Source organism: Hemibagrus wyckioides, linkage group LG02, assembly GCF_019097595.1.
Source record: "Hemibagrus wyckioides isolate EC202008001 linkage group LG02, SWU_Hwy_1.0, whole genome shotgun sequence".
Lineage (NCBI taxonomy): Eukaryota > Metazoa > Chordata > Actinopteri > Siluriformes > Bagridae > Hemibagrus > Hemibagrus wyckioides.
This window is the reverse complement of record NC_080711.1, coordinates 23,377,084-23,398,927: the sequence shown is the minus strand read 5'-3', so window position 1 is coordinate 23,398,927 and position 21,844 is coordinate 23,377,084. Positions and strand designations below refer to the sequence as shown.

The 21,844-nt window shown below is 41.3% G+C and overlaps 1 protein-coding gene across 1 annotated transcript in view; it reads left to right on the top strand.

Annotated features, from left to right (window-relative positions):
• Window positions 1-21,844, top strand: part of septin12 (septin 12) — a 57,941-nt gene that overhangs the window by 498 nt on the left and 35,599 nt on the right. The window contains exon 2 of the mRNA XM_058411998.1: window positions 6,542-7,840. Within this exon, the coding sequence (XP_058267981.1) occupies window positions 6,542-7,840 (1,299 nt within the window). The remainder of the gene's footprint in view (window positions 1-6,541; window positions 7,841-21,844) is intronic.

The window sequence follows — 21,844 nt, the reverse complement described above, 5'->3', positions numbered from 1 at the left end:
ATACTTCCTGGCAATTATGGAGTCTAATTTTCTCTCATTAAACTAATAACTGTTTATAGATGGCATGCATCAGCCTTGTGTGGTCTGGGCTTTGAATAATGATCATAGGAAACAATCTCTGCACAGGCTTTGCATTTATTCTCACCAAACTTTCATGTGGTTCACACAATTTTGGAGGTCTTCAGAGTTAGAACTGACAAACAAAACAACAACAGCAAAAAAAAAAAACAATAATGATCAGTTTTCCATGAAGCAGAAACACATTCCATCAGCGTGGTGGGATTGTAATTATTTCCCCGAGTCCTTAAACCAGCCCTCATGTTTGAGCTGCAGACCTCAGAACAGAGTTCAGAACCTTCGGATTCAACACACTTTTTGCGGACAAAAAGATAGAGGAACCTTCCCCTGGAGATTCGTCATGGACCCAGCAGGGTTCTCAGAACAATGGACTCTCTCTCTCTCTCTCTCTCTCTCTCTCTCTCTGTCTCTCAGCATTGTAGTGTTTAGACAGGTGTTGATCTGAATCAGGTTCGAGTCCTCGTATGAAAAGGCGTGACGTGCTCGTAATACTATAATTATTCCAATTTTATATCTAAGTGCTCATTTAGGACTTTGACTAAGCAGTGCTGGAGCACTGGATGTTGGGGATTGTGGAAGTTGTTGAGTTATTGAGCATTTCTTTCAGTGCTGTCACTATTCCGTGATCACGAATTAGAATGTTCTCCAAAGTGTTACCTCGAAAAGGCAAAATGTTCAAGTAGCAAGCCTTTCAGAGCAAACAAACATATCAGATGAACTTCTCATCCCCCCTGGAGTTGTAATAACATTAAGGAATGCCACTGTGGCCACTGGAGACGTGGAGTCTCTGATGCTGGGGGGGGGTTATAGTTATAGTCCTTGTTTAATGACGAATTTTAATGAATTGAGTCCCATCCAAATACGTCATTTTGGTATGGACTGCTCTGGAAAGATCATTTTATAAACGCTCTAGGGTTTCTTGAATGCTAATTCAAAGAGCATACACTGTGACAACTGTAAAGGCGTCACTGTTACGGCCACCACTTAGCTCTGTGTTGAAAGGCGTACTGTCTTTCTGCTTTGGTTAGCAATCTTCTCACACCCAAACCATGTGATTTAGTGGTCGATGATGCCACAAGAGAGATTCTGTCGCAAGAATCTGTCGGCTTCACCTCGAGCCAGGATGACTGGGGTCACTTTTGAACAAGGGGCCTGTGTCCCGGCTGGTGACTGAGCTAGGATATACAGTGCCCTCGTTCACACTCGACGGACCGCCCGTGTATTGTGCACATGAGTGGAATGTTTCGGATCTTGTGGCGAGCTTTGTAGTGGTCTTTGTAGTTGTGTGCCTCATCAGATGTTGAGAGTAAAGTCTCCTTTTCAGTGGACCATCTGGAAATCTATTACCTTCTATAATTGACAAGTTCAAAAGTATACCCCAGATAAGTTATGGTCATGTGACTTATGAACCCTTACGATCAACGATTCTTCAACATGTCCGTAAATCTTATCCTGTTCAATAATTACTTAAGAAGACTGTAGCACAAAGTCTGTAGAGATTTCATGCTTTCGGTGGCCGCACTCTCGACCTGGTAAGTCCTAAAGGTCAAAGATCACATGCTCACTAACCCCAAGGTCTAAAAACATGAAATAACAAAGAGGTTACATGACTGGCTTCCTTTCTTTCCCCAAATCAGTTCATGCATTCCTCACCACAAAGTTTTGGTAGACATTGGGGCCCCAGGAAAGCTTGACTAGATCTGAGGGGTTAAATAGTACGAGTGTGTGTGTTTATGGCTGGGCCATTGCAGAGGTAATTATGGTAAGCTGCTTCTCTTCATCACTGTAGACTAGACAAGCTGCCTTCTGCTTCAAAGTGCACTGCAAGCTGTTGTCTCCACAAAAAAAAGGTCACTGAGGGAAAATGAGATTAGATAAATGTATTTCGGGATTTAGTCAATGATAGTGATTTACAAATGCTTCCTGAGTTTCAAAGGCCTTGGTTTGGTTATCATACCTTGTATAAACACCTAAAATTGAAGTTCTCAGCAAAGGCTTCTGGTGCTAATCTGCTTGTTAGTCCTTCAACCTCTGAACCCGCTCGCTGCACTCCGACGTGTTACTTCACACGTAACATGTAAATGCAGCTTTCCTGTGTCCATCAGGAAACTCGCAGCAATTTGTCAGAGAGCCAAAAAAAAGAGGAAAGAAAAAGACAACAGCCTTTGCGAAGATTTAGAATGTGTGACAGAGTCTTCAAGAGTGTGAACGTTTTTTTGTAGCCCCTGGGGGTGCAAAGCGCCTGGCCTTTCTTTTGCCTCGCCGCAGAGCTGCAAATAGCAGCTCGGAATTTGACTTCCAGATGTGCCGGAGCAGAGGTGGTCTCCTGAGCCATGTACCAAAGGGGTCGTCAGTGTGTACCTGCAAGGAATGCAGTAGGGAGAGATGAGAGGTGCCTCCATGGCGAGTCCTGACATGCCCCTCCATGCCTGGCCAACTCACTGCTCTCCATTTGCAGGAAGCATCCAGTTCCTCCCAGATGCTCAACGTCAATGCTTTAGTAGGAATTGTGGCTATTTTGCATGTTTGGTCGCAGTAAATCAAGCTGACTAGACTTTTTGGACCACTGGAAGATGTTTTGACACTTGATATAGGGAATTAATCCATTCTATGTAGCCCCTGAGTAAATGTATTACATGCTTTGGTGTCAGTGATGAAGAATGGAAGTGATTACAAATGGCAGCTTTCTTGGGGATTGTACAAGTTTATAGCCAGATGTCCACATGCTCCGCTTTTGCTCGATTTCCCCAGGATCCTCTCTCTCAGCTCTTCCCTCGGGCAGCCATTACCTTTACTACGAGGCCCTTCAACGTGAAGCCTGCAGCTATTATACGCAAACCAAACATCTGACTTGATGAACAGTATGTCATAATATAATACCTATATGATTCCTTAGCCAGGCAAGCGCATGACAAACATGAGGGAATCTTTTTGATGCTGTCCTCGGGGCACCTCCTGTAAAAGCCAAGGATGACAGCCCAATCCACCACACGCTGTACTTTGCCGTGTCAGTTTGCCAACATTTAACAGCCTTTACCGAGAAGCCTCGTGTGTCAGGAACCACCATGGGGATTGGCTCTCTCTTTCTGCCAACTGGAGAGTGATGGGAATCTGCTTTTGCTCACATGCAGTTTAACTCACCATAAGATAGGTCTTACCCCCAGGGTCACATAAGCTCAACAGTGTAGACCAGGGCTTTGGAAACTATCACAGTGGTGTCAGACTCCACCAGTTTAGCATTCTACCTCATTTAACACACCGATGATTTGACTCATTTGTTCATTAACAAAGGGCTAAAAAAAAGCACAGAAATCTGTTCAAACCTGTAAAAAAAATAATTGAAGAACACTTGCAGCAACCCTCTTGTGCTAACTAGAAAGTGGTTCTTCAGTATCTCAGCTGTCATGGCATTGCCAGGTTCCAGTTGTTTAGCTTTCTACCTCATTTAACACACCTGATTCTACTCATTTGCTAATTACCAAGGATTTCATGAGCTAATTTGTTGTGTTGGATCCGTACACTATTAAAAACGGTTCCTTGACATTTTTTAAGGGACACTTCTGACTCTTGTGGCAGCTTGAGAGTTGTTCTTTTCTCGCTTTAACTCAGCTTTATCCGTGTTGTCAGATTAAAGTTGTTTAGCTTTCTACCTCATTTAACACATCAGCGTCAACTCATTTGCTCATTATCAAGGCTTTTATGAGCTCAATTTGGTGTGAATTTGGTGTGTTGGAAGACATAACAAACACAAATCTATTTAAAACACTATTAGAGACAAGGGTTTCTCAAGGGTTCTTTGGATGGTTGTTGTTGTTTTTTTTATTATTTTTATCAGAAAAGCCTGTATAAGAGGTTCACCAGGAGGGGCAACCCACAGAACCCTTGTGTTTAATAGTGTAGAAATTTGTGGTGTCACATCATTACAACAAATTTAGCTGATGTAATAAGATCAGCTCAGACAGATGGTTCCTTAAGGATTCTTTGGATAGTAATTTGCTTTCAAAAAGGAAGTTATTCTTGAATGATCAACTTCTGCTTCTGAGAACTCTTTATAGGTCTGTAGCTCTTCAGTACTAGAGGTAGACACTCCTTAAACTATGGAATGTGAGATATTTGATGCTATGGGAAACAAGCCATCAATACCAGTTTATCACAATCTGGCAGGTAAAGCACCATCCGCTAGGCTCAAAAAGGAGTTTCAGTCAAGTAGGTTAAATCCTACCATCGAGTGGAAAGGGAGGGGAGTGAGAAATTTTGATCAAATCCAGAGAGACTTTTTTATCTCCGCGTGTAAGCAGAGAGTATCAGGCCCTTGTGTGAGAGAGTGTGCAGCCCAGAGCGGTGATGATGGCGCGCTTGGCTGCCAGTGTAATTATTTCCTGAGTGTTTGACAGCGTGCCAGTAATTACCTGATACCAGCTCCTCTTTATTTTTGGTGGAAAGGGAGTGCAAGTTTACACTTGCATGCGCCACTCTGAGCGAGATCTGTTAGTCGGGCTGTGAGCCATTGAAGTCTCGCGTGCTTTGAAAAAGCAATAAGTGTTTCCGTTTCCGTGCTTAAGAATATACACAGTGTCTATATATGCCGGCACTCTGTTTGACTCATTAACGGTGCAGTCCTGAAGGGAATAACAGTGTGCGTAACCACTACAAACAGACAGACGTGTGTCTGCTGAACAAAAGCATTCCCGGTGCTGGAATCCGATTAGCTCTCCCAGCTGTGAGACTGGTGATGGGCGAGTTGAAACAAAGGGACTGTGGTTTGCTTGCTGTACAGAGGGAGGCTGTGAAATGGGATTTGATTTAGCGATTTGACGCTGGCTCTAATTGGCAGGGTACTCTACAGGGAGAAATGCAGCTCCTGCTCTGGCAGATAGCGATACAAATCAGGACTACTACTCAAGATGGTAGATAGTGGGACGTTTACACAGTGCTGGATAACTGCACCTGAAAGGCCAACACAACGACCAGCGAGCCATCCGGGTATTTGGTTTCCTGCTGGATGCAAGACAGCCAGTGAGATAAAGAGTGAAAGTACGAATCACAAACACAGTCACAAACTCTTCCAGCATCAGCTGTTGACCTGTTTCAGCTGTTGCCTTGAGATGATCCGGTGCCCACGCTAAATATTTCCAGCCACATGCCTTCTGCCGCAGACATCCCGGGACACTCTTGTTGTCCTCTAAAGGAATTCTGGGTCATGGCGAAAGGCAGGCGTAATCCAAGCCCTCAGCCTGCGACACCACAACGTCCGTGAATTGGTTCTTTGTGCATGAGGAAAGTCCGCTCTTTGCAAAGGGAAAGGCTGGAAAGTCATGTTTGCCTTGGGCTTTGTTGCACAAGCTGTGAGAATGAAAGGATTATTCAATGTCACCTCAATTTGCATGCTCCAGGTGTAGACTTACCATTCAGAACCGTGGACTCTTCTTGGTTTTCTGTACTCTTAGGGTGTACCTTTTTATAGCTTACCGTTTACAATGCTGCTCAATGTCTATACGTACCATTTACTTTTAAAACCGTTTGCACTGACCAGTCAACAGTATGGCAGTATATATATTAGGAATAGTCTCAGCTGCCTCAGGATTAGCTATGAGATTCCTAGCAAATCACACTAAAACATAGAGTACTAATTATACCGGCACATTTAGCATGGCTGTTTTTTTTTTGTTGTTGTTGTTGTTTTTTTTTATCTCAGCATGGTTGTGTTATTGCAGTGGTAAAAAAAAAAAAAGCACTTTGCTCCATGTTACTTTATTGTGATATATCTTAGCGGAACTAGCATTAATCCTGCACTATTTTTACATCATGATGTCACAGCAGCCTCAAAGCGAGATCAAACAGCCCACATTGTAATTATGGCTCGACCTTTAACAATACATCTGACAGAGGAATATTTAGTTAGGCTGTCTGTATAAACAAGTCAACCTTGTAGTCTGTGTAAAATAAAAGCATATTAAGGAAACGAGTATTAAAGTTAATCCACGTATATTGAGTTTATTCATTGTGAAAATAGGATCATTTTTATTTAATTTTTTTCTGTTTTTTCTTGGCATACAAGTTAGGAAGTTGACCTGACCAGGTGATGATCTGGTAGCACATGTTATTCTGTAGTCTGTGTTCTCAACTCTGGGGCTTTAGCCACCAAAATACATGCAAATAAGTAATACAAGAGCTTTTTTGGTTATAATCTATTATTTAAAGCCAGAAAATGTTTTGAGCGTCTCTCTGCTACATGATTCTTTTTCTCTGCAGAATGAATCTTGTTTTGTACACAAATATAGAGTAAAAATATTATCAGTAAAAATGTGTAAATAAAATTTATGATTCATGGTGTGCAGTGCCAGAAAACAGTTTATTTGCTGCCAACATAACAGCATTTTTGAACTACTATTCACTTCCAGCAAGATATAAAAGAACCATTGCAGCAATTGATTTGTGTATGTATGTGTTTGTTTCTCCACAGCCTTGAAGAGATCCTTTGACATCGATGATGTGGATGAGATCCCCACATTCTCTCCAGCCTCCACAGTCACATCTCCCATCAGCCCAAGCTCCATCCTCAACAAAGCTAATGAGGTGCGGAGTCCAGGTGGCATCGTGTCCCCCACTTACCGCTCGAGGATCAGTCTCAGCTCCAGTCCTGCTCAGAGCCCAGCCATAAAGAATAGAATGGTGTCCAGTCTGTCCTTTAATCGAGGCACCATGGGAAAGCCCACTATCACCTCTAACACTGGAATCAATCGTGCCTCCTCTTTCCAGAACAAATTCAACCCAAATGGCTTCAATTCATCTTCCGGTCCTGGTAGTGATAATGACAGCCTTCACAGTTCCTCTTCCAGCCTGGAGTACCAAGCCTCTTCCAAAATGAGCTCCTACACAAGCCCTCCACAGAGCCCCATGGGAGTAGGTGAGTACAAAGCCCAGCGTTTGGGCAGCCCCGCTTTGAAGAAGTTCTCCTCCCATGGCAGCGTGTTCCATTCAGAGCTAGAGGGTCCTCTGGTGATCCCCACAGAGCCATTAGGTATCAGCCATGGCTCTATGCCCTCGTTGGACCTCCAGATGGCTGAGAGTGGCGGAATGAGACGTGTAGTGTCACCGGGAGCAAGATACCCCAGCTCTGCTGTTACCTGGAATGCATATCGTCTAAAAAATAATGGCAATACTGGGAAAGATTCATCCGTCAATCACCAGCCACCTAAAACCAAGGAGCCTGCACGGCTCAACAAATTCCCTCTTGATCTCGACAGCCTTGTGGTGAAACCCCAGACAGAGAGCCCTGTGCCACCAAAACCACCAGCAAGGTTACACCCAGTGTCCACCAGCCCTACTATATCTGAAAGCACCTCAGCTTCCGTCAGTAGCTTAGACAGTGCGGATCTACCCATGGTTCACACCTCCACTTTGGAGAAACGAGAGCTGGACACCCCTCCAGGAGCCATTCCAGTGCCAAACATAAGTGAGTCCCCTGTCCTGCTGTCCCCTGCCCAGACCCTTCGCTTTAACCTGGTGTGTCAGCCTCAGATGGGCCAGATGGCTCCCGCAACATCCCCTCCACCCACACAGGTGAACATTATCAGCAATCCTGCACAAAATGAGCCTCAGGCCAAAGACAGTGTGGGTTCCATTCTCCAGAGGATCGCCTCTTTCTCCAAAGTGGAAGTTAAAGCACCAAAGCCTCAACCGAGCCCTGTCATCCCCCTCAGCAATGGTCTCAAGAGAGAGACCCTGCCTGTTCAATGCAAAGAGCTCAAGAGATCAGAAGGTATGAATTGTTTGTAATGTTTGTGCTAAAGCGCATATGCTAATTTGTAGTTGTTAGCTTTTATTTTTTATTTATTTATTTCTGAATTCAGGTTGATGTATTCTCTAAAGGAGGAAGCCAAAACTAACAGTGAATGAAAGCTAGTTGGGGCTCAATAAATTTTGTTTTTCATAATGCCAAAGTTCGGTTGAAGTACTTTTTAAATGATGCGTTTATTTAACCTTTGCACAAAACAAATGCTATTCTTGGAACCTGTACTTAGCATTTACTTAAAGGGCGAAATATTTCTTTCATAGGGAATACCATTAGTTATATAAACAAACCTGTGTAAGTCTGGAAGCAGGGCTTGAAGTGCTGCTTTCACCACAGCTGTCTTTTCCCATCCATCTCTTTACCATCCAGCAAGGGAATAGGGAAAAAAGCAGTGTGAGGCAGAAAGAAAGAGAAGAATTCCTGGCATATCAACAAATAGCCCAGTGCAAACAGTGATAACAGTGCAGGGAGGCCTGTCATCACTGCCTATCCTGTACAGGGAACCCTGTCAGCCACAGTAAAGCAGAATCCTGCCTCAGGCTGTTGAGTCAGGCCTTGTTTATGGAACAGCCTCTCAGGTGTGCTGCCTGACCCTCGCCATTGCCCACATCCCCGCTCGGGATGAGGACCAAAAACGTCCACCGGAAGCATTAAAATTGTAATTTACCGGCTTTGTGGTCTGACTGACATAAATTTGTTGTCCAGTTGCGACTCAGGCCCTGGCCTGAGGGACATCAAAGGAAGCAGTGTACAGACCTAGCGGCCAAGTGTGCAAAATTACAGTCCTGGCAGCATCCCTTGGGTCAGGACATCTGGGTCTTTGAAAAGCTGCTGATGGAAACAATATGTGCTAACAAAGAGCTGCATCATGAAGCTTGGAAAAAGGCAAAGTTAGCATTAATAAAGACAGCGTTGAGAGCTTAGTGGGGTTATCTCAAACCAGAACAGCATGCGTGGGTGGTTTGGTTTTGCTTGGGGTTTGTTGAAAATGGGATTAGACAATGAGATTCGGGAGGGTAGTAAAGGATGCAAGATCATTTGGCTGGGGCCGAGGAGGAAACGTACCTCTTTCCCACATGGTATGTGTTTTCCTTTCCCGTTTTGTTTGCCCCTCCCTCCTCCCTTCCTGGAATGGGAGGACTGGGGTGTTTTCCTGAATCTGTACAAATGCCTGGCACTAGGTTTAGTGGCCTCAGACCCTCCATGTGCAGTTTATGCTGCAACATCTTGTAGGATTAGACTAACATGGAGGCACCAATTTTTGACATAGTTACTTTGACACATTTTGTCTCGTAGCATGCCTTTGTTTGCACAGAATTATTTAGCATTGTCAAAGGAAGGTAAGAGGAGGGGGTTTAGACCCTACTTGGAAATGCTGTCCCTGGATTGCGGCAGGGTTAAGGGTGGACATATTCTTGTTCCTATTCCAACGATCTCAGATGTCATTGATGTGTACCACATGCCGTGGGTCATGTGTTTTCCCGAGTGTGGTATCTATGGGTTTCCTCTTCGGATTAAATATCTGGGCATGCAAGGCAAACAGATGTTCTGGTGCACCAATGGGAAAATGCCACATCTTGTTTTTCCATGACTTGACTTATTTTTTAAATATAACCGCTCACACCCATTGTTTAGCAGCATGCAGAGATGTTCCTCAACTTCCTGTGATAACATGGAAAAACAGATCATTCAAAACCTGACACTGTGTAAACGCAGAGCCAGGGCATTTATCTGCTCTGTCATGCGGTGTAGTCATGCAGAGGTCTGTGGAAATCCTGAAACAGCTGCTTAAACCCCAGAATGATGATCACACTGGGCTCTCTCCTCATACATGCTCTGGTAGTTTGGCTAATTACCCCACTCTCTTGCTATCTGACAATAAGAGGCAGATTTCTGTGAGCGTCTGATCCAGGTTGTATAAGACATCTCTTGTTCAGGTTTTTCTTTCATCACAAATTTGAGAGAGATTTTCTGGCATTCGATGCAGCAGTCCAGTCTCCCAGATTACATTTCAGACACACTTCAAACAGAAAGCACTTCATTTCAAAGAGCTTACATTTAAGGAGATACTGCACTGTTACGCACACACCCTTATGATTGACCATAAAGATGAGAAAAGGTCTTGCTAATTCATGTTCCCCTTCCTAAATTGTTGTTTTGCTCCGACTTCCTCTGACTCAAAGATGTTTTGCTTCCTAATAAAAAAAAGCATGAAAACAAGAACTAGCCAAAGGGCTTTCCTCCCCTTCCTTTCTTAAACAGAGAGATATACCATTAAACCTACCACTGTAACATGGAACAGAGAGTTCATTCGCTACAGGAATTTGATCATTTGTTAGTTACAAAGCACCAACGCTGGCTACACACAATTCAATACAATGCTTTAATATTAGTCTTAGTTTATGTACTACACCATCCAACATACAACATCTGACATCTCTGTGAATGACCTGTCATTAGGACATTCCAGCAAAAGCTTTGGATCAATTACAACCAAGAATTCAACAGCACTTTGGGATGAGGATTGATATCAAATCGATCAGTAACTTGAAGAGTAAACCTCAAGATGAAGCTGACAAATTCATGACTTTGTTACAACAGACTCTCTAGAGTGACTTACATTTGAACTCATTTACACAACTGAGGGTTAAGGGCCTTGTTCAAGGGCCCAGCAGTGGCAACTTGTTGGTCCTCAGATTTAAACTCATAACCTTCTGATTAGGAGTCTAATTCTTTAACCACTGAGCTACCCCTTCCCACCTAGCACTGGGGGTTGAGTCAGGTCCATAGATAGACCATAGATATCCTGCTTTTTCTTTCTTTCTTTCTTGAACATCATGTCCCCGCTTGTCTGCAGGCTCCTTGCTCGCTTATGTGGCGCAATTTATTTTGCATTTAATGACAGTGATTTAAAGAATAAATTCTTCCCTAGCAGATGTTTGAAGCCTCCCCTCTATTATCCCCCTCCAGCTTAGCTTACAGAAAGTCTGAATGAGCTTCTGCTAGCATCTTAAAGAGAGAGTTGTTCCTTTTTTCTAATTGGGAAGCTAAGAGATTACAAATCCGGCAGTGTGGCTCGACTAGAGCGCAATTGGACAGAGAGTTGTTCTCCGTCCTGTTATAGTCACGGCCTGGTGGCGTTTCCACCGCTATCTCGGCTCGCTTTGGAGCAATGTGTTTCCTCAGTTGATAAGACGTTAGGCGATGAATGCAATCTTATCTGCCGTGTGTACGCCGGTTTGTTTACGAGTCTCTTCACCGTGGGAGTTCTTTCTGTGAATGAAAAAGCCCTGATTCTTCTGTCCAGAAGTAGATGATGCTCTCTAACCTGAGGCTATAAGATTAAGAATTGGAAAGGAATGTACAGGATGGAATAAGAGGACTAACTTGGGGCTTGGTGTCATTTGCATGCTAAGTACTTGCATTTTAGCAAGGATTTGCACTGTGGGTGTGGCTTGTTTAGCATATCTGTTAAGAACGTGAACAAAAACAAGCAGATGTGGTTTTACATGTAATAAAAATGAACATGATGTAATGTAAACAACCATTTATTGCACATTTAGGTGAATCCAGTGTGATGTTTTTGTCCAGATTTTTGTACATTTTCTTTCTAGTTCATCTGAAAATGTGCCCCAAGCCGTGAAAAGCCACTTGCTGTTTATTTTGTACCTTCACTATGTCTCTATATCCTTTAATATACTTTGGACCTCAAGGATCGCAGGTGTACCTGCACTAAAAGACATTTCAAAGTATAAAACACACACAAATTTTTGTATCACCCCAGCAACAGTTAAAAAAAAATTTTTTTTGGTCATTTTCTGTCTTTATCTCTTTTTTAACAATTCACTTTGTCCTAGATATGACCTTTTTCAGGTCGGGTGAAGAGTTAGCATAAATCCAATTTAATGTTGGAATACGCCAGCTGCATTAAATCAGCATAGATGAGTGAGTGAAGATTAACACGAAAGGGAGAGAAAGAAAGAAAAGAAAAGAGGGAAGAATGTCCCCGTGGGTCACATTTGACCTCTTGTAATCTTCCTGCGGTGGAAAATACGGAGAGACCAGGCTCACGATCTCACTCCACGCAGCATCTTCGTCATAGTACTTAGGCTCTTAATCGTCCTCAGGCGCAAAAAAACTGAAGGTTTGTGGCTTTGTGATGGAGCTGGCATTTTCTTTTTCTTTGTTTTTTATTGAATATAAATTGGGGTTTGTGTCATTATTATTCCATCATCAGCCTGCTCGGAATAAAGGCCAAAAAAAACCCCCAAAACATGGTTGACGGTTCCACCAGTGGAATATTGTGAGGAGAAAAGGAAAAGCTTGTGGGTTGGGACTTGTTTCCGTTAAAGATGAATGACATTGCGGTTCTGTGACCTCGTGTCACCGGATTCGTGGGTGGAGGATGCTCGGGGTTAGGGTTTGTAGGATAACTGCTTCCATTTTGTCTTCGTTTACTTCCCAGAAGCCAAAAAATGGAATTAGTGCCTGTTTTGGGGCATCAAAGAAAGAGTTTCTCGTCAACATCTCTTATTTTTCTCACTTAAAAACAAAGAAACTGAAAAAACATGAAACTGTTTATGGAAGGAGTCTCCAGACTCAGTGTCAGAAGTGAGTTTGAATTAGAATTTTTCTGACTCTCTTCAGAACACACCAGTTTTCGCTCTGGGGTGTTCCAAGATGTGAAATGAAACACAACAATACAATGTGTATTTCATCAGTACATAAAAATCTTATTAATAGAAAAATATACTTGTTGATTAAATCTTTTTAGAAGATATAATTACGCAAAATAAATCAACGAACCCCCCCCACCCCCCGGGATTCGAAACAGACGTGTTGTGTCAGTTGAACACTTTTTTTTTTTACTGCATATTTTTGGACTGGTGTCAGCTCTGGTATGTTTCCTGGCCTCATCAACATGCTGTTCTTTTGTTGTAGAAACAAACCGGGTGTGTAGCGTGTCAGACCTGGTCTTCTTTGATCAGGATATCGCATCTAACAAACTGCGAGAGACACAGCCCAAAAGTCTTTAACTCAAATCCGTCCCCCTGGGGCCTGAATTCTTCCAAGCCTCTATGATTTTGGAAACGTTGAAGGGTAATGAAAAATGTGACTATTTGACTGGATTAATTCATTTTGGATGGAAAACGTTTCCTGCCTGAGGGGGACGCGTGTGAGCTGTGTTCAGGCTGAAAAGCGTCGCTTATGCAGACGAGTATTTTATTAGTGAAGGTTTTTTGTGAACACTTGGCGCCCCGTTCTGCTGCAGCTGACTTTCTGAGTGCAATTTTTTACTTTTTTTTGTTGAGAGGTTTGTTGAATTTGGAGCCGTTCCTAAGTAAACGCATGCCAAGTGGGCTTAAGAGTGCGATTATTTACGCACACGTTGTGCCTAAGCCACAGAGAAAGACTCTGTATTGAGGGAATCTTTGCGAATGGAGCAGAAAGTGTACAGTGTTAGGTGTAGATCATCTGAAAGAAATAAAGAAAGGTTTGTGGATAAAGGTTTTTTGGGGGGTTTTTTGAGAGAGAAACAGCTAGCATTATCCTGGTGTGAGTGTGAGTGTAGTACCATAACATTTCAATCCCTCAGGTATTTTGTGTTAGTAAAATCCTAGAAATTAACACAAAATCAAGTCAAATCCATGATATTTGGAAGTTTTGAAGATTTGGGATTTTTGTATTTTTAGAATTTTTGGATTGTGTGTGTGTGTATGTGTCGCCCTGTGATGGACTGCCGACCTGTCCAGGGTGTACCCCTGTCTTTGTGTGCTGGGATAGGCTCCAGCAGATCCCAGTGAACCTAAATAGGAATAAAGCGGGTATAGAAGATGGATGGATGGATGGATCATGAGTACAGCTCTCACAGAAAGTCACGACATAGGTGTGTTTACTGCTAGGAAATTAAAAGAAGAATGCTGTGCTTGGGATTTCAGCAATTCAAGTAGATTTCCGGGGAAAAAATGCAAATTTTTGGATTTTTCACTGCAACAATCACCCAAAAAAAAAAAAATGCTAAATGAATTCTTGATTCTGATTGGTCAGAAGCCATGATTATTCGACTGCCAGACAAATCAAAGCACTCATTCTAATAGGTGTAAATCTCTGACAGTTACCAAGCACTGATACTGGAGACTCCATCCATAAATGCAAAATAATCATCAACGTCAATGCGTAAATAAAGGACCTAACATCACAGGATCTAAATTTACACATATTTTGTTGTTAAAATCCGGCTCGGGTTAATGTTTACCGTCCGCCAAACGGAGGTTGCTATGGAAACGGTTTCTCCACCAATCAGAATCCAGAATTCAATAGCACTGTATTACACATGTCTAAAAAGTCTTACGAAGTAAACGAAAGAACTCGAAGCAACTCGGGTGGCCATGGTAAACCGAAAAGAAGCAGGAAGCAATCAAATTAGCGCGTTAAAAAATAATTAGCGGTAATGACGGATTAATGGGGTTCGTTCCAAACGTGTGACAGCGATGAGCTCATGGTTCAGGTGCTGGAGCTCAGCTTGTGATTTACAGCCATGCCAGTGTTAATGTGTGCTTCTGCTAGTGTTTATTTTCTCCCAGCGGCGTTTTCCTGATCCGTCCACATCGTTCCTGTGTGTGTGTGTGTGCCTACGGTCTGGAGTTTATGATCTAGTGCAGGCCAAAGCTCGTTTCTGCTGTGGATTTATCACTCTCCAGTTCAGGAGCTACTTCATTCACAAATTTATACTCCTTATAACTCACAAATTTATACTCATTGTCAAGGTGTCGAGGAATATCGACACCTTGACAAGCGGAGGATGAAGAATTTATTGCAGTACGTTGTAAATATTCTGAATTCCAGCTCAGGATTCTGTCAGGACTCAGGACTGATCCCAGGTGATCATTCAGAATGTCGATGTTCATAAAAAAGACTGATTTGGATTTGTTTCAAAATATCACACACTGATTTTTTTTTTCACACTTTTTTTTCTCTCTCTCTCTCTCTCTCTCTCTCTCTCTCTATTTTGGTCTACTGAAAATATGAAAATTTTATTTGAAAAGAAAAAATAAATTCTCTCTGGTGTCACCCAGATAAGGGTGAGGTCACTTTTGAGTCTCTCAGGGTTTCTCCCTGATATCGTCTCAGGACGTTTTTTCTTTTCACCGTCATCTCCGGTTTGCTCATTAGGGAAAAATTTCAATTTGAAATTTATAAAAGAAAATTATCCAGAATTGTTATATTTTTCTCATCAACAATGTCCATTATTAAAAGGGCTAAACAAATAAAAACTAAAAAAAAATAAATAACTAGCAGTTTAGATTATACTGAAAATGAACAAACACTGCATTTGATTTGTTTCTGCGAAAAATTTGATTTCTTTTTTCTTTAAATGGAAGCGTTTACTGAAGAAAAATTAAGCTTGGATAAAAGTAGTGAAGATTGTTGTCACCTCTAGTGAGTGTATTTAGCTACCCGAGCTAGCTTATTTTGCTATTCTGCTAAAGGAGCTAATACGAGACAATGTAACACAAACAACCACTGATTAGTGAATTATTTAATTTCTGTTTAAAATCATAAAACTTTAAAAAATCTTTAGAATTTTCCGTTTTGATCTTCAAATGCTGTCTAAATCCACTACAGTTCTCACCAGGACATAAAAAAAAAATACAACCCTGGACAAGCTACACTCACAAACAACAGATATAACATCCAATTATAAACAATTAAAAGCTATTAAATGTAATTTGCAAATTATTACAGGAGAATAAGGTGGGAATAATGGCCTGCTAATCTCTCTAGCTAGCTGGAGAACTTTGTTAATGTTGGTGATGGAATGAATCTAAATACTGTTGATTTGCTGTTTTTGCCTGGCATCACTGAGAACATGATGCTATAATAAACGCACGCTAGTTTGCTAGCTATATAGCTTAACTTCCTTACGAGCCTGTAAGACCATCTTTCAGTTTTTGTAGCTAATCAGGCTAGCTGTTGGATTTTTTTTTCATTTCCTGTGCTGCAGTTGAACAAAATGCTCTTTCTAAAAGCTTTAAAGGTTAGCGATTTCATTGGTGTTGGGCTTACGTTGGGCGTCATGGATGTAATCACACGCCAGACACTGTAATCAGAGGATGCACTTAGCACTAACTGGCTAAGGGCACGCTAAGTGCGTCCACCGCGTCACGCCATTCCTCAGGCATGACTCATCGACTGTAGGTGGCGCGTGCTAGCTGACGAGGAGCGTTTGACATTTGCTCTTCCAGAAGGAAGTGACCCAAAACAACACGAGGGTGCTTGCGCTCATTCTTTTGGCAACGTGGTGAACTTTCTTCACAATCATTTAGCTTCCTTTCTCGTTGAAGTCTAGTCTTTTGTCCCGGTCTTCTCGGGCGTTTCGACTCGCTCGCCGTTTTCCCTGCCCTTTGTGAAAGAAGGTTATCTTAATTACGGTGACGTTGATAAATGAACCCTGCCGCAGTTTAGATTTGCGCTAGCGTGAAAGTCTAAACAGAAATGGCGTCTGCAGGGTGACGGCGGTTGAACTCTGCGGACCAACTGTTTATCCTCGGAACGCTAAAACGCTTATCTTTCAGGCCTCGTCATTTAAGCTACTTGACATTCTTCCTGAGTCTCTATCAGCCTCAAAGGCAGCGTATCTTAATAAACAGGAAACAATAAACGCTGAAGTGCCTTTTCATACGATGGTTCAGAGCAACTCGAGGCTAATCAGAGAGGTGTGATGCCTTGTTTGACAAGAAGGATGCTACGTGGCCCAGCTGTAAAGCAGGAAATGGGTGCTTTTTGTTATACGTTCAGCCTCTTCAGATCGTCTTCTTCCTGTAAACATTACGAGATCATGTCAGCGTCCTCAAGGCTGAGGTTCCTGACAGGGTTGGAACACCATGAAGACCATGTTTTGTTTTTTGCGCAGTTAGAAGCCTGACCTCTTAAAATTCATGACATTTGAGACAAGAAAACTCCAGAACCCATTTGAATCCGATGTTATTTTATATCATTTTATCCAAGGGAGTTTTTCCAGAGCCCAAAACCCCAAACAGAGATCAACAAAACGACAACAAACCATTTTCCACTGGAACAATCACCATGACAACATCATTCTTTTTAGGTTCCAAGATCCAAGAAGTGCTTGTGTTACTGCAAACGTTTAGCCGCATAAAATCCCACAATGCACTGCTCACCCTGCTTGTGGTTTATCTTTATATGAACAGAACACCCATCATGCACTGGTGGTGTTGTTTATTTGTCTGATTGACCAGTTTATATCATCTGCAGTGAAACTTTTACATTTTGGCCAAAAATAAGAATAAAAAATTAAAGCCAACAAAATATTATATTAAAAGAATTTTAATATAAATTCATTTGAAAGATAAAATTTAAGTGTAAAAAAAAGTTACCACAAAATTACCAGAAAATGTAATTAAACAAATAATTGTAAATAAACTTCTATTTTTTTTTTTATTATGAATGAAAGATTCAATATCCAGATTTTTAAATCTGTATTGCAGAAAATAATATCTATAAAAAAACTAATGTTGCAAGAATTCTATCAGAAAATTGCTGTTAATTAACAAATTATTCATTACATTTACATTTCATTTAAATAAAAAAGTCCAGATTTTAATGTAAACCTATATTACAGAAAATACCCTTTAAGAAATAATAATAATTAAGCACCATTGCAAGGATTGTTCCCATAAAAGTTTCAGGAAAAAAATAACATTTTACCAAAGAAAAATTGCATGGAATGTCCAGATTTTTATTAATAACAATTTTATTTAATAAATAAATTCTAGTCAAATGAGCTTGCATTTTGAGAATTTATAGCAGAAAATGCAAAAATTAAAAAATTTTTTTTTAAATAATTCAAAAGAAATAGTATGACATCACGTTTTGTGTGACGCAGTTTCCATAACCAATCAGCAGCCCACAATGCTGCTAGCCCTGCCCAGAAAATACAGTTCATCTCTGCTGATATTGATTAGAAACCCTTTCTCTAGAACCTTTAGCACTGGACTGGTGGCTGATGGGAAAATCTCTGAAGCCAATCATTTTGACACTTTAATCTTTTTTTTTTTGTTCCTCTCAATATTTTTGATTTCTTTATATCTGTGACAAAGCATGTCCAGAACACACACAGCGGATTTGACACAATTTCCTAAAGACGATGTACTTACACTCTTTATGAGCTTATTTCTGCCGGCGGCAGTAAGATATAATGAGTTTCGAGATTCCAGCAGATATATCGAGTTACGGCGAAGAAACACACGGCTCGTCAGTTCCCACATTGCTGCAGCTGTCTCACACACACACACACACACACACACACTTATTGTATTATGCTTCAAGGAGGGAAAAAAAGAAGAGGTTTCCTGGGCAGCAGCTGAACTCTGAAATCCTATTACAGAAGCTTTTTATACAGTTTATTTGCAAAACAAGTGTGTCTTTGTGCAACGTGGCCTTTGAGCTAATAAAACAGCATCACCTGATGTTCCCGACGTTCCTGACGACATCACGGGTGGACTGTCTGAGTGTCATTCACAGTCTTTCACCTCCATTTATGAACTTTTATTCTTTATCCAACAGCCTGATCTCATCAACACTGACATCTGTTTGTGAGTGTGTGTGCAATGCTCCCCTTTGTGTGTGCGTTTTTGTTTTGTTTTTTTTTTAACTTCTGCTGGCTGGGGATCTCCCTGAAAGGAAGGAAACACATGCACATTAATGAGGATGTGTATTTCCCCACTTTGGAAAGCTATTATAAACTCTGCCATGGGTATAAACATTAAAAGATAAAGGTGGATCTTTAATGTTAACACACGTGTGGAACGAGAGTGTTTACACAGCTGACTGAGCACTTCCTGAGGAAATGGTCGGGTTCCTCATGAAACTACAGCAGAATTGGACTTTTTTTCCCCAAATAGTGTGTTTCTAATGATGCAGCTAGCAAAGCGGGCGCAAATAATTTACCAAGCAAATGCTAAGATAGCAAATGAAATATAATCCATCAAGTGAAAGCTAACAATCATGAGTGAAAGGTAATCTAGGGTGTGGAAGGTGATCTAGTGGGAAAAAGGTAAACTACAGTATGAAAGGTAATCTAGTGTGTGAGAGGTAATCTAGTGTGTGAGAGGTAATCTAGTGTGTGGAAGGTAATCTAGTGGGGGTAAGGTAATCTAGTGGGGGAAAGGTAATCTAGGGGGGTAAGGTAATCTACTGGGAGAAAGGTAATGTAGTGAGTGAGAGGTAATATAGTGGCGGAAAGGTAATCTAGTGAGTGAAAGGTAATCTAGGGGGTGAGTGGAAGGTAATCTAGTGAGTGGAAGGTAATCTAGTGAGTGGAAGGTAATCTAGTGGGAGAAAGGTAATCTAGTGAGTGGAAGGTAATCTAGTGAATGGAAAGTAATCTAGTGGGAGAAAGGTAAACTGGAGTGTGAAAGGTAATCTTGTGGGAGAAAGGTAGTCTGGTGTGTGGAAGGTAATCTAGTGGGTGAGTGGAGGGTAATGTAGTGAGTGGAAGGTAATCTAGTGGTAGAAAGGTAATCTAGTGGGCGAGTGGGGGGTAATCTAGTGAGTGGAAGGTAATCTAGTGGGAGAATGGTAATCTAGTGAGTGGAAAGTAATCTAGTGGGAGAAAGGTAATCTGTTGTCTGGAATGTAAACTAGTGGGTAAATGGAAGGTAATCTACTGGAATGTAATCTTGTGAGTCAAAGGTAATCTAGTGAATGGAAGGTAATCTATTGGTTGAGTGAAAGATAATCTAGTGGGAGAAAGGTAATCTAGTGTGTGGAAGATAATCTAGTGAAGAAATGTTATCCGGGTAGTAGAAAGTAATCTAGTGAGTGGAAGGTAATCTACTGAATCAGCAGTAATCTAGTGGGTGAAAGGCAGTCTAGTGAATAAACAGTAATCTAGTGAGTGAAGACTAATCTGGTAATTGAAAATTGTAACTTCTGGGTGAGTTTATAAAATGTTTATTGTTAACATTTTATGGTGGTGAATTACAGTGCAAATATACTAGTCTAGGTTAGTTATGTTATCGTTCAATCACTCCTTTTCGCTCACTAGTTTACCATGTTTCAGTCTCTAGATTAGCATTAAGTCAGGGCTTTCTGAAGAAAAACTATAAGCCCACTATACATATACATGTTATAGGTTTGCTAGAATCAAATTCAGACAACTTATTTTCAGTTTAGACTAAATTAGCATTCACTCACTAGGCTACTTTACTATACTTTACTTTTATCTTTTACTCACTAGATTACATATCCCTTACTACTTTAACTTCTATTTGCAAGATTACCTTTCATTCTCTAGATCATCTTTTCACTCAGTCGTTTAGTTTTCCACTTTTAAATATGGCTTTTTCTTTCTCTTTCAAGGCCCATATCAATAGATGATCAAGTTCTGCGGGTGAGAACCATCAGGTAGTGGCAGCAGTTTGAGAATCTCAGTACGAGTGGGTGGAAACAGAAATAAAAATAACATTCCAAAAGCTCCAGCTCTTTGATCAGATTATTTTTGCTCTCCAGTTTACATCAACGTTGCCAGGAGCAGCAGTTTAATACAGTTGCCACATTGTACATGCAAAACAAAACAACCCAAACATTTACCCGTTTAATCCCACAAGTACAATTATCATTCACAGTAAAAGGATATCTGAGAACAAACATGCTCTTTCATGACTGAATCTTTCACATACATTCATTCTTGCTAGCACTGAAGCTGGAAAAAAAGCTGTTTTTATTGAATGTTGCTGAAGTAAATACTCCCCTGCTCGTGCCCTTCAATACAGCCTTTCAGTCACAGGATTAAGCTCAGGCACCGTTTCTTATAACATCTTAAACAAGCTCTTTTTTGTAGACCCTTTTTTTGAACCCAGGGCTTGGAAGATTGCCTGTCTCATTAGCATACTTTATTAATGGCAACTGAGCAAGCTACGCTAACCCTGTTTTTGTGTGTGTAAATGATTTCTAATCAGATGAAAGCTCAGTTATAAAGAACTGCTCTCTCTGGGTTTAAAAAAAGCGATGAAGCTAATGTTCATTTCACAGGAAGATTAATCGAGCCTTCACAGCACCTTTGATACTCCCTTTCCAATTCAGGTGCCCTCCTGCAGGCAGATAAGAACTGTACCGAAGACAAGAGAAGGAGCAGCGAGTGATAAGATAAGGGATCAGCCCCAGGCTGATGATGGCGATTCATTTTCTCCTGTTTTATGTTTGGAAAGAGGGAGTGGTGTGAGGTTGAGGCTGTTGAAACTGGATCTTTTGACCAAAAAAAAAAGGAAGGAGGGGTCCGGAGGTTGGGGGGAAGGTTGGCGTACTCCGTGCATCTGGTGGTGGGATCCTGTTATTGTTTTTAGGGAAGGAAGGCTCCAGCTCCATGGGTCCTTGACCAATTAGTCACTCTAGCATGGAAACAGAATTAGGATGAGGCTGTTTTCTCCACTTTGTGGGGAGAACAGGAAACAGTTATGTCCTCCGATGTTAGACGAATTAATGTCGTTTGCTCTTAGGTTAATCGCCATCAGATTGCTCAGAATGCGTTTTATTTGATCATTAAATGTTAATAGCTGCTTAAGTTAAAGCCTTATATTTGCCAAACTTGTTTTTAATAGGGCTTTAAAATGGTACCCTCTGATTTTTCTTGTAGGCCCCAACTCTTTCATGAAAGCGTGGAATACATTAGGTTGCTGTTGTGAAACTGAGAAACACAAATAAAGATTAGATTTAAAAGAAAAGCTGCGAAATGCATTTGACCCACTGACCACGGAGGACCACCTTGAGCAAACATAGCTGGTATGTGAGTCTTGTGTGACTCTGGGAATGCAGTATATTTTTCCAACTTTCCTCCTCCTCTTTCAAACCTAAATCAATTCCACTCCCTGTGTTGAATTTGCACAAAATTGCACAATTCAGAGCTGCTTCCCTTCAGCTGATGATTCTACTGTGGAGATAAAGGTGTGC